A 13,862-nucleotide genomic window follows, 5' to 3' on the forward strand; every position below is an offset into this window, starting at 1 on the left:
AACAGCGATTAGCAGGAGCAGAAAAAAGGCGAGGGGGGGTGGGGTCATGAAAAATGTAAGAGGGAAGCAGTACTCTCTCTGACATTTTGATAAGCAGGCGAGGAATTTATCAAAATACTTTTGACATTAACTGGCAAGTCCTGGACTAGGGATTGAAGGGATAATACCAAACTCGTCATCCTTTATATTGACATTAGGACAAGATCAAAGGTTGGGAAGATTTTGTGAGATTTTGCAGAGTCAAGTAATTGACACTGACAAATAACTTGCAGTCAATTTGAACATGGATGTTGTATGTAGTTTCCATTGAAAAAGTTTAAGGTTTTTCTATGTAGTTGACTTCTGGATAGTTATCTCTGACATAGCTAGAGAAAATGTGACAAATCTTTTTTGGACAGGATTTATCTAGTTTTACAATTGGATCAGTTGGGAATCGTTTTACCAAAATAGTCCCCACCAAAAAAGACTAAAATAAAGAAAAATATTGGCAATTTAAGCTTTCTTTAGTGTTATGTGTCAGTCATTCAAATCCGGTATGTAGGCAATAGGTCATGTACAACAGGTGTAGACACCTTACCGTGAAATGCTTACTTACAAGCCCTTAACCAACAATGCAGTTCAAGAAATAGATTAAGGTCAAATAATTCAATTAAATTAAATAGTACCAAGAAAAGGACATAACAATAACGAGGCTATAGAGAGCGGGTACCGGTACCGAGTCAATGTGCGGGGGTACAAGTTAGTCGAGGTCATTTGTAAAGTGACTTTGCATAGATAACAAACAGCTTGTAACAGCAGTGTAAAAACAAAGGCGGGTGGCCATTTGATTAGTTGTTCAGCAGTCTTATGGACTGGGGGTAGAAGCTGTTAAGAAGCCTCTTGGACCTAGACTTGGCGCTCCGGTACCGCTTGCCGTGCGGTAGCAGAGAGAACAGTCTATGACTGGGGTAACTGGAGTCTGACCATTTTGGGGGGCCTTTCTCTGACACCGCCTGGTATAAAGAGCCTAGATGTCAGGAAGCTTGGACCAAGTGATATGATTAGTGGTTTCACCACAGCATTTATTTTACAGTCTACACTAGTGAAATAGGATTCGTTCTATACGTTTTCTTTCAACGTTTGATAATTAGCATAGGACATATAACATATTTTTAGAAACAATGTTTCTCTTTCAAAGGATTAGTCACTGCAAAATTGTTTTTGACAGTTAAGACGTTGAGCGATAGATAGCGTAGCAGCTAACAGAGCAGCTTTATCTGCAGGCAACTCAAGCGTGTTGAGTTGTTATAGCTTTATGATTTGGCAACACACTTCCTGAAACAAAGTCGTTTTACACCAACAACACGATTTGGGATTGTTTTATACACTAATGGCAATGGCTAGCTACCTGAATCTTCTCCGTCCAGATATCTAATGCTCAAGTCATCCTTATTATCGGAGCTGTAATGACGGGTCGCTCCATTGCTTGTCGGACGAATGTACTGTAGTTTGTTGTTGAGGACATTGTGCAAAGACTTCGTATGCTCCTGCAATCTGCGCACTCCCTCGATGGTACCCGTTTGGGGTCGAATAGCTTGCAGAAGTACTCGGCAACCCACAAGAACCGCCATACTGTCGTGCTGCAGTGTTGTTTTGACTTTCAACTTTGAACCGAGTGTGACGTGGGGTTGACCACGTGACCAGCCGCAGAATAGGATTCCCTCTGCTAGTTACAGCCATAAAACAATGCTCTCTCCATAATTGTTTAAACAAACAAAAAACTCGCCATCGAAATCCATCACTTTGACCTGCGTATCTTCGTCGAGGCCGTAATAACACTACAGTGAAATTCTGAGCTATGGCACAAACGCATTTTTTGCCCAAACATGCATTAGATGGGACAAAAACGAAGCAACTTTAATTGTTGCCTGCACTCAAGATGCATTGGTCTCAGGTTGTCCATCAAAGAGTGAAACCACCAACAAAATGTAAACACTGCAGTGTGCTGTATCTCTTTACATGGTAACTGCCCTTGATCCTGTGTGCAGTGCTCAAGGAATGACATTCAATGAAATTAAGCAGTTTGGCTATTAGCAAACATGACTGTGCATGACACCATTGTTCTCCTGTGGCTTAGTTTTATGGTTATAATGGATTAAGAAAGACAGTTTCTATTAATCTCATTAAGGTAGGCTATTCATGAAAATGATGTGGTATTTCAATCATTTAAATGACTGAGACTGTAGTCTTTAAACCAATAATTTCAGTAGTACCCCAGTCAGCCAGTGAAGGAATGTAGACTGTATAGTAGTTTTTGCTGTGATGAGGCTGGATTACTGACCCAGATTTAATGAGATATTGTTATTATTACGTGTCTGTAGACTTACATCCCAGGCATTATCTTATAATGTAATTGAGGAGACTGAAAAGATTTGGCATGGGTCCTCAGGTGGGTCCTCAGATCTACAAAAGGTTCTACAGCTGCACCATCGAGAGCATCACTGCCTGGTATGACAACTGCTCGGCCCCCAACCATAAGGCACTACAGAGAGTAGTGCGTACAGCCCAGTACATCACAGGGGCAAAGCTTCCTGCCATCCAGGACCTCTACACCAGGCGGTATCAGAGGAAGGCCCAAAACATTTCAAAGACTCCAGCCACCCTAGTCATAGACTGTTCTCTCTGCTACCGCACAGCAAGCGGTACCAGAGCGTCAAGTCTAGGTCCAAGAGGCTTCTTAACAGCTTCTACCCACAAGCCATAAGACTCCTGAACATCTAATCAAATGGCTACCCAGACTATTTGCATTGCCCCCCCCCCCCCACACACACACCTCTTTTACACCACTGCTACTTTCTGTTGTTATCATCTGTGCATAGTCACTTTAATTACTCTACCTACATGTACATATGACCTAAATTACCTCGACTAACCGGTGCCCCCGCACATTGACTCTGTGCTGGTACCTTGTATATAGTCTCACTATTGTTATTTTACTGCTGCTCTTTAATTACTTGTTACTTTTATTTCTTATTCTTATTTGTACTGCGTTGTTGGTTAGGGGCTCGTAAGTAAGCATTTCCCTTTAAGGTCTACACCTGTTGTATTCCGCGCATGTGACTAATAAAATGTGATTTGATGATTTGATTTGACCAAGATACTGGGGACAGAGCCAACATGGTCTTCAATGCTTTACTTTGTTATAGTTGTGGCCATATGACCGAAATCAATAAACTCTTTTTGACATAATGGAAGTTAGGCTGGTTGCTGTGAGAAAACAAGTTCTCAATGGCTTCAGGATGGCACTAATTTATTCATAATTATTAATTTACTGTATATGTAAATGTAATGTTCTAATTTCAAGGTAAGGTTGTATAGTTAGTTGTATGTTAGTCAGCTGATTTTCATGGTTAAAAATACTATTGTTTTGCTTTGGGGTGCTCTTGGGCCAAAAAGGGTCCCCTTAAATGGACAGAAATATTGTCCATAAATGACCTCATTGGACAGAAAGGGCAACACCTCCCCACACTTATCAGCAAAAAGCATATAGGCTATTGTTGGCCTAATACTTTGTGTGGTTTCATGATATACTGTAAGAAATTGATAATTATCATAAATGTATATGACTTGAACCATTCAGCAAAAATTCTATCCAAAATTGTATGTAAACAATAAGCAATTTAACTCACGTAGTGTTTCTTTAACTTGTCTGGGTTGGGAACACAAAAGCAGGCATCTGCAGAGCCTTCATGTACATGTCTCACCTGTAGTTTTTCCCCTGCTTCCCCTGCTAAACTCTTCAGAGATTGTAATGGACATGAACAGTTTCTGATGAGTGTATTGCATTAATCCTACCAGTGTCAGAGACAATGATTTATTTGCATCCTTGTCGTGAACTGTTTGTTGAAATACTTAACAGATCAACTGAAAATAATACTGCTAAAAGACACACACGCACAAGGTTCAGTGCTTACACATATTTATTGTCAACAAAAAAGTCACCATTTACAACAAAACTTTTAAAAGTTGACATAAAATGTGCATGTACAGTAGCCTCAGCCTGACATTTGGCTTTGGGTTACAGGTGGAGCTATGAAGAAGATACGCCGAACTACAACAGCAAGTGCACAACACACCATTCATTTTAAATGTACTGCATTTATACACCATATCAACCGCACAGTGCAATAGTAAATACAGTGGAAAACCAGGCATTGTGCAAACTCATTTTGAGTAACATCCTTTCGATAATGACTCATGATCAGAGGTGCTTTTGGTTGATTCTATCACGGACCCTTGCCTCGATGTTATCAGTCTTTTCAGAGACAAAACTTCTGCAGACAGGTCAGCTATGCCTCGTTTTAAGTACAAGTTCTCAGAGTCTGAGTGGGCGTAGGAGCCGTCTTCAAGGTCCAGAGTGAGTTTTTTGGAGACAGGGACCGGGGAGAGCCTGTTCTGGTAGCTATTTTGTGGCTTCTCTGAGCTGTCTTTGTGCCAGTGCTCTGGCCGGTGGGTCCAATCCCGGATGTTGGTCACTTGGAGTGACAAGGGGCTGAGGGGCGACTGCATGTAGTCCGCCACGGCACCCTGGCCCCTCTGGTAGTCTTCTCTGGCCGACATGTCGATGGGAGAGGAAGACTTTCCAGAAGAGTCGTAGTCGGGGTCGATGGCCTCCACTTTGATTGGAATGGCCCTGTTCTTGAGCCTCAGTTTGTGGGGCAGAGCCGACGAACAAGCATCTGGCACTTTGAGGCGGGATACGATGACGCTCTTCGGGTCAGCGGCATGTGGCATGGGGCCTTTGGGGACCTGCTGCTCATCCTCGCCGTCCGAGGACTTACTGACGGCCCCGTCGTCCGAGGTCCTCGGGGAGTTGCTGATCGACCTGGTGAGCGGCAGGAATGGGGAGGGTTGGGAGTAAACCCCGGAGAAAGGGCTGGCAATGTAGTTCCTGTACAATTCATATGGACTGCTCCTCTCACGCACGTAGCTTCCGTGCTCGGCTGGCTCTTGCTTGATGATCTCGGGGGTCCTGCACATGCTAGCCTTGGTCGCTGCAGAGATTTCAGCCATGTCAGACAGCGTGCTGTGAGGGGAGTGCTTGATGACCGATATGCAGCTGCTGCCCAGGTGAGGGGACTCTAGGTCCCTGATGCAAGAGCCTCGGGCTTCGCCCGGCGAGACAAAGTCGTGGTAGAGGGCGGCCGTTGACACAGAGATCTTCTGCACTTCCTGCGTGTAGGCCGCAGAGCTGACCAGGCCGAATTTGAGTTTCAGGGCCAGCAGCTCTCCTTTGAGGGAAGCGTTCTCCTCGCCCAGGGCCAGCAGCTTGTTCTCCAGCACCATGTCATTGAGGCGCCGCTTCTCCCGCGAACGCTTGGCCGCCTCGTTGTTCTTGCGCCGCCTCTCCCAGTAGAGATTGTCTTTCTTCTCGTCGGGGATGAACTCCCGTTTCCTGCGGCAGGAGGTGCCTTTGGCCTTGAAGGGCATGGTGGAGAGCTTGTGGTCCATCAGATCCCTGTCAGCCCCTTGAAGGGCCACAGCCAGAACCAGGGCGTCCTCTCCGCTGTAGGAGCCATTTGACAGTGGCTCACTCTTGATGGTCTGCATATTTCAACGATTGGGATATTTGTGTTCAAGAAACTCATAGGTCCTTAGTCCTTTTGACTGGACATCTCGTTATCTTAAACCAAAAGGTACCAATGACATGTGTGTCCAACAATGGTAGTTCCAAATGGGGGAATGGTCCTTTAGAATTCCCCAAAGCTGTTGAGAAAAGAAAAAGAGAAGTTTTAGATATCAAGGTTTAAGATCAGATGGCTTTTCACATTTGTCTTTGGCTTCCATTTCATGTGCTTAGTCACAGTGTACATCACTATCACATGGATCTTTCGGCTGAGTAAACATAGATGTTGCTTAGTACTCATAGAGTACTGTAAGAAACACATTCTTGAAGATTATATGCACGCTCACCTTTTCTACATACTGCGTAATAAAGGGCAAGTTTTGTGTTTGACTGGGATTTTTTGTGCAGAACATATCATATATACCCGAAAAGGAGTAGCCAGGCTAGTTAAGCAAGCCAGGCACCATAATATGGTTTTGTCTTCAAACTTATAGCTATAGGTGGATGAACTTGAAAAACTGGATCTGGAGTTAGTGATGCCACAATAATCTCATAACGTTTAGTATAAACTGACTCTCAAAGTAGCTGAAATCCTCAGCGGTTTTGAGACGTGAAATATCCTCCACGCCATTATTTAAAACCCATTTTGTAATCTAGACTTTGGACATCTTGTATTATTACACCATAATGTAAAGCGACTTTTACAGCAGAGGAAAATTAATGTCTGAGCTCAGTTGAGCTTCGTAACAAATGACGGAATGTCTGCATAGTAAGCTTATGTAATGGCTTTAACATTCACCTCCTGCTTAACAGTAGATTTACACCAGTCCATGTCCAATACACTGTTTAGGTACAGGTATGTACTATTATTTATTATAAACTGGGTGGTTCAAACCCTGAATGCTGATTGGCTGACAGCTGTGGTATATCAGATACCGTATACCATGGGTATGACAAAAACATTTATTTAACATTCACCTCCTGCTTAACAGTAGATTTACACCAGTCCATGTCCAATACACTGTTTAGGTACAGGTATGTACTATTATTTATTATAAACTGGGTGGTTCAAACCCTGAATGCTGATTGGCTGACAGCTGTGGTATATCAGATACCGTATACCATGGGTATGACAAAAACATGTATTTTTATTGCTCTAATTATGTTGGCAACCAGTTTATAATAGCAATAAGGCACCTCAGGGGCTTGTGGTATTTGGCCAATATTGCTCTATCCAGGCTCATGCGTAAGAAAAGCTTTTAGCTGTGATATATTGGCAATATACCACACCCCCTCGGGCCTTATTGCTTAATTCTGTATTGTTTACTGACAGGGTGCCTGTGAGCAGGTTACACCACTGAGGGTGGCCCTTGGCCACACATCTTACAACTCTGAGTCTGCTGGTCATTTATGAACGTTTGAACATCTTGAAGAACAATCTTGCCTTAATGGCCATCTACTCTTATAATCTCCATCTGGCACAGCCAGAAGAGGACTGGCCACCCCTCAGAGCCTGATTCCTCTCTAGGTTTCTACCTAGGTCCTTGCCTTTCTAGAGAGTTTTTCTTTAGCCACTGTGCTTCTACATCTGCATTTCTTGGTGTTTGGGGTTTTAGGCTGAGTTTCTGTACAGCACTTTGTGACATCTGCTGATGTAAAAAGGGCTTTATAAATACATTTGATTGATTGATGCGACTCATCCTAAGAGGGGACATAAACTGTTAAACTTTGCAACCTCTTGAGATCACAATATCAAGAGGGATATGCTTGCTGAATCAGGTCTCCATTTCCCTATTATAACAGACCAATCAGATGCCCTATCTTCATTCTTCACTAGAGAAAATGTATTACAGTGGATTCAAGGTTTTATTAACTATTACCATTAGTTGGGTCCCATTCTCTCTCTCTCTCCCTCTCAAATTCTAATTCAAATGGGTTTATTGGCATGGGAAACATGTTTACATTGCCAAAGCAAGTCATTCTTGATCTCTTTCTCTCCCTCTCTCTCCTTCTAAAAGTACTGTGTAGGAATTAGGTAAAAACATTATCATAAATACATTAGACTGTCCATCTGTATCTACAGACAAAGTAGATGCGTGTAACAAGTACAACGTTTTCCAGGACGAATGGAGGACAAGACTACTCTGACATTTTAGGATGACACAACTGCGAAATCCATTAGTCGGAGAGTGGCGAAAATTATGCGATTTTTGAGCGCGCACGACCCCATTCAGGCTCTACAAATGATGTCATCGCCAGAGGTCTAAGCATTAAGTCATGCACACTGAAACAATGCCCGTTTCAAAACAGTCTAAGAGGAAAAGCTATTTGCTATTTTCTTGCGGCATGTCAGTTGAACAGCAAGATCTATTAGTGCCGTAAACCCACTACCCTAAACATAGATGTTTAGCTCCAGTCGTAAAAGAGCTGAGAGACTGCCTGACAATGACCTTCAATGGTCAAACTCGGCGGTGCGTTCAAATCGAATGAGATAAACAACTCGGAGCCAAATGCGTGGGCTTTACAAAAGGCGTGGTCCTTTAGTAACCACCGCCTAGGCTTATAGTCAGATTAAGCAGCAATTGAATAAAAAAAAAACTACACAGCTATACTGTAGTTACATTGTGTTCCTATATTGAAGCCTTACACCGTGCTCCCATAACTCCCCAAAACAAGGAACAAAGGAATGCGTCCAGTCATAATCATCACACGTGGTCGGACAGAAACAACAAAATAAAAACAAAATCAGGGAACAATGACGTCAGACTGTCACAATTGACACTATGCTAACTAAAGGCCCGAAACACGTGCGAATGAGTCTGCGATGTTTTTCTATACATTTATAATGGAGTTTTTTTTTTTTTTTGGAATGAACTTGAGTCAATATCGCGGCAATAGTGTAGGCAACAACGGTACAATAACGTGTTATACTACGGTTGCTTACAATGTCGCCAAACGCGTACCAAATTGAACAATACACTCTGTAAATATTGATTCCCCGCTCTTTTTTTGATACCATGCTCGGATTTGTGAGTCATTTTAGCCTATGGGCAACAACTCTAGACAGTCTATAGGTGTAGCGTGCAAAGTTCCTCAATCGTTAAACAGCGACGGAATGTTCTGATTGTCAGTCAGAACAGGACCCGAAAGAATGAGGTGCTCGTTCACCGTCCTTTCCCATTGCCCCTGATTACTTCATTGTGTCAGGATTATAAAATAAGCGCGATCAACTCCATCCCTCCCCAGCAAATTCTGTGGCTGAGGCGGTTATGCAATGTTAGCCTATACAGGACTGGTAAATTGGTTTAAAGAAAAATGATCTAACACTAAGAACAAATATATGTCTACTTGAAATGCATTATCCAAGCCTATTTCCTCAATGGAAAGCATCACACATAGGTAGTCCCATGCATGTTTTGCTTGCTGTATGTAGGCTAATGCCCATTTTAAACTGCAACGGTGTGATGTAAAGCAGTGCTTGGAAAAGCTACCAACACGGGCATATTAGGCTATTATATATATAACATTTTTTTAAACATTTTTTTTTCCATCCGCAGAGAGACAGCAGCAAATCCACCCACATCGAATTCCAGGTCACTGTGCCATGTTCTGCGCGTAATGTTTACTGGTAGTTATCGAGCCTAAAATGATACAAAATATCAAACTAACCCGCACGCTCGCTACTGTAGCAACATGTGAAGTCTCCAGCGGTTACAGCTAACCAAGCAGGCGAACCTCATACGTTACATCATGCGTGATACCACAGTTATCCAACTAGCTAATTACACAGTAATACACTTGTTATGAGTTAATGTAATACGTTTTTAAAAAAAATAACAGGTAAACTTTTAAAATGAATGAATATGGTGCAATACAATAGCTAGAGATTTTGTCTATAGAGACTAAATAGTTAGGGCTGCCAACTAGACTGCGTAAACATAATTTCCACCAGTATGGCTGGCTTTCCAACGCTTAACTAAAATAAAAATTACCTTTTCAAGCATCAGGTTGATAAAAAAAGTATTGTTTTCCGATGTATACCGTGTAAAAGAGTATAGGCTGAGTTTCTGATTTACAAAAACAAATAGTTTTGCCGGAGGTAAAAATCCAGTAAATTTGGAGAAACGTTCCTTGTCTGCTTCGCTTTTCCTTTCGGAGTGACACTAGTATTCTGCCAGCAGCACAAACGGTGACGTATGCTAATGATGAATTCTTCAAAATAAAAGCCCGCATTTCAAAACATTGCAATGTGGTTAACTAATTAATTTAAGATATTAGATTTTAATCAATGGACATTTTATTGTGATTAGAAGCGAATGAAATAAGGACTTCATGGAAACAATTACACATATGCTTCTAAAAACATTTTTTAAGACAACCATATCGAAAAAATACCATGTTCAGACAATGTTCACAATATTGGGCTTTCCACTCCACCCATTCCATTGATCCCAATGCAATACACTGTAGGGCCTATACATTACATATTGGCTTATAGAGAAAAAACGATTCTATGTGCCTTTAGTTAAAGTGTGGTTGGGTATACTCAATAGGCTCTGTAGAATCTATAGATGGTGTTTTGGGGGTACTTAGGTCTATATACCCAGCAGCAGTATATACTCCAACCATTACATTCATTGTAATGCCTATAAATGACACATTGGCTTATAAAGAAAACAATTAGGTAATAAAAAAAACATATATATAGCACTTTAGACAATTTTATTTCTCTATAAGCCAATGTATAATTGATAGGGCCTACAGTGTGTTGGAATTGGACCAATGGAATGGGTGGAGTAGAAAGTGATGCTGGGTGTTTAGACCACAGTCCCCCAAGAAACAAAACCCATATATAGATTCTACAGACCCTACTCAGAAGAAAAAAAAAATCTGCAATCGTGCTTCGAGCATAATATCCTGTTGCCAGGAGAACAGTAATCGAAGTGACCGCTGCCTCATGAATTTGTGTTAGTAGGTCAGTGGAGAAGTGTATTGGCGGCGTGCAGTGAGTGAAAGCCCACGCAGCCAATTGAAACCCAGCATTTTCTGTTTTGAGCCAATGATTCTTTATTCCAGTAGACATATCAAGTCCGATGCTCGTGAAGTCGCAAATCTTTTTCGGGGAACACAGTAACAAGAGATATTCATATCAATCGAAGAATTTAAAACATTGTGAATTTGGATTGATGGCAATTTTTTATATTTGAATTAGATGGAAACATTTCGAGTACAAATACGATTCTAGAAAAAAAAAACATTAATGTTAAAGATTTTTGCATTAAAGTAACCAAAGTCAACTCTTTAGTGAGCTAACATACACCACCATATATAGTACATTTATAACAATGAGGTGACCCTGCAAAACAAGAGTGTCCTCTATTGACTAAAATAGATTCAAACTAGATATGATGCCATATTTGATGCCATATTTAGAGTCCGTTTAAATAATTTTGGTTACAATATATATATTGTATATATATTGTAACCAAAATTATTTATTATATATATATATTTATATATATATTTTTTAATGACCATAACTTAGGCCAAGTTAATATGAATCGAATTGTGCAGTTTAGTTTCTAGGCTACTCAAGAAAAATACTTGGAGTAATGGAACATGAGCAATATAACCGTGCCTATTTATTTTACACTGGCCCAATGACTATTTACACCTGCCCTCAACAATGACTATTTACACCTGCCCTCAACCATGACTAGACTAACTTATTAACACAAGTAAGATAATTTATCCAAATTGCTAAATTATGTGATGAAGGATGAAAAACGAATTAGTATGAGCTGTACCAATGTGTAGGTAGGGCTTACAGACTCATGCTCTTTATAAAGAAAGTGCGACATCACCTGGCGGCAAAGTCCATATTCATGTAATTTACTGTTCAACGTATGTTTGAATAATAAACGAACTAGGCATATAATAGGACCATTGTCATTTAGGGAATTTTAATCATAACATACCGTTAACTTACATTTTATAATAGGCTTCAATAGTTTTAAGCCAAAACAGATTTTGGAAGGGCAACACAGCAGCATAATATCAACAACAACAAAATAAAAAAATAAAAAAGGTTAGAACAGTCAATGGGGATTCAATCCAAAAATCTGTGCGATTTTGACAAAATTATTTGCTTTAGGTTTTTCACCTCGGCACATAGCGACGCCAACTGATGCCTTAAATGTCCATTCTCAATCATTTCACCTGAGACGATTGTAGCAGGTGAACTTGTCATTATTTCTGGCGTCGTTGCTTCTTTTGACACTAACAGTTTACTGCAAGAGCTGGTAAAATATTGCGGCAACTTGTCTTTTTCAGGTTGAATGTTCGACCTACTTGAATTATTCTTACTTTCTTTTTCGCAATCCCATTGTATCAATTCTTGCTCATCCATATGGCGCATAGGCCTAGTCCCATTGTAGATGCACAGTTGACCACTGTTCTTTATTTCATTGTCGTTATCTGTAGAAGCTCTGTTCAACAAATTCGTTTGTTCTTTTAAAGGTTTGTTAGCTTTGAACCTCAATTTGTGAGGTAAAAGGTACATTGTCCCACCGTCAGATGCTTCGGTGGTTGTTCTGTCATGGGCTTGTGCGCCCCTTTCAGTTATTTCCGAAGAGCACGGTTCTGTACGGTGACTCTGACGGTCAGTTGAGATTATTTTATTTGCGCGGTCGAGATCCACAGGTGTGTTTCCATTTGCAAAATCTTCAATGTTGGCATCTCGTGCATGGTGCGCACGTGTATTGGAGTATTGAGCGCTTGTCCGAATCACTGAGTATGATATGCCGACATTTGGAGAGGTGCTATATCTGGATGGTGATTCAAATATATGAGAAGGATAATGTCCAACATTGCATGCAATACCAACATTTCTGTAGCACTGATAGTCATTCAAAATTGGCACAGGTGGATAAGAATCGGGTACTCCAGCTCCGGAGAAACATTCCTTGTCCGGAGAATGGAATTGGTGAGAAACATCTGAACAGTTAAGATGGGTTCTTCGACAGGTGCCAACATTGGGGAAATCTGGGTTATGTGTGAATCCAGGAGTAAATGTATTGTCCGACACATCTTTTGAAACATTAAACGTTGTGCCAAATGACACATCAGGTGGCAGCATCCAAGGAGCCGCACGAGGGACACTAGTTGAGGCCGGATGAAAACAATGTGTTGAGAAGAGTTGTTCATCAACGGGTTTATCACGACTACCGTCCACTCCAATGGCGCGATATTGGACGGCTGAAAGGGTCGCTCTTAGTTTTTCGTTCTCTCTGAGAAGTTCATTTGCTCGCCCCTCTAACAGAATCCCTTCCATTCTCCGACGTTGCCTTGACATTTTCGCTGCCTCGTTGTTTCTTTTCCTTTTGAACCAATAATTGCCATCTTTCTGCTCCTCGGGTATGAACTCTCTCTTTCTGCGCACTCGTAGTCTCCCTTTAGGACTAAAGGTCGAATTTAATCCCAAAACGGAGTTTGCGTAAAGACGCACAGGGCTGCTGGTGTTGTCACCAGACTCCTGAGAAGGAGAGGACAACATGGTGGTCGTGGACATCACTTTTGGATAAAGCGATGTATCTTGGCTAGTCTGCATCCCACCTACACTTATCCATTGTTTTGCCATAAATGATGTTCGTAAATCCAACCTTTTTTCTGTGCACGGGCAACGTCCATTCTGTAGGCCACAATTTCGAGGTCCATCTATGTGCATGCCTTTTAAATGAATTCAGAGTGACATTCGAGGATGCTGTCATTGACAGTTGGATCAGTGAGGCACGCCTACACTTTGCAAAACCACAAGGATAAATCGAGTGAAGCTGTGTCTGTTATGTTTTTACGCGCCAGCCCAGCATCGGGCAGCTCGTGCACTTTTGTTAATCACAATGCAGCATTTTACAGCGCTTGACGTTTTGAGCCGAACCAAGGCCATTCCCCCCTATTTCAAAAACGTAAAATGGGATGCCAGCACGGGAGAGATATCAAAACTACTCAATTTGTATGTTCACTGCAAAGATTAGGATTATTTAAAATATTCTTACTTTAATACTATTTTATGTTCATCGTAATGCATTTATATATTTTGTCTTTTGATGGTAAAGGTTATGTAAAAGGAACCTTCTCCCCTTTTTTCTTTGAAAAAAATATCAGCAGAGGATATTTTATCAACAAAATAATTTACATTACATCGCTCTTCTTCAGGGGATGAAGTGGATATAACAAATACAATATATATATATATAGA

The 13,862-nt window shown here is 41.1% G+C and overlaps 2 protein-coding genes across 2 annotated transcripts in view; both read right to left on the reverse strand.

The window, feature by feature from the left end:
- Positions 1-2,006, reverse strand: part of auh (AU RNA binding protein/enoyl-CoA hydratase) — a 62,653-nt gene extending 60,647 nt beyond the window's left edge. The window contains exon 1 of the mRNA XM_020457715.2: positions 1,388-2,006. Within this exon, the coding sequence (XP_020313304.1) occupies positions 1,388-1,610 (223 nt within the window). The 5' untranslated portion in view covers positions 1,611-2,006. The remainder of the gene's footprint in view (positions 1-1,387) is intronic.
- A 1,935-nt stretch (positions 2,007-3,941) lies between these two features.
- Positions 3,942-9,776, reverse strand: nfil3 (nuclear factor, interleukin 3 regulated). The gene is made up of 2 exons (XM_020457994.2): positions 9,598-9,776; positions 3,942-5,745 (listed from the first exon to the last, which is right to left on the reverse strand). The coding sequence occupies exon 2, from the start codon at positions 5,587-5,589 to the stop codon at positions 4,204-4,206; it is 1,386 nt and encodes a 461-aa protein (XP_020313583.1). The 5' UTR covers positions 5,590-5,745; positions 9,598-9,776; the 3' UTR covers positions 3,942-4,203.
- Positions 9,777-13,862: the final 4,086 nt, after the last annotated feature.

This window comes from Oncorhynchus kisutch, linkage group LG23, assembly GCF_002021735.2.
Source record: "Oncorhynchus kisutch isolate 150728-3 linkage group LG23, Okis_V2, whole genome shotgun sequence".
In the NCBI taxonomy this organism is placed as follows: domain Eukaryota; kingdom Metazoa; phylum Chordata; class Actinopteri; order Salmoniformes; family Salmonidae; genus Oncorhynchus; species Oncorhynchus kisutch.

Excerpts from the sequence above, each read along its gene's own strand:
- nfil3 (XM_020457994.2), bottom strand. The coding sequence starts at position 5,589 with ATGCAGACCATCAAGAGTGAGCCACTGTCAAATGGCTCCTACAGCGGA.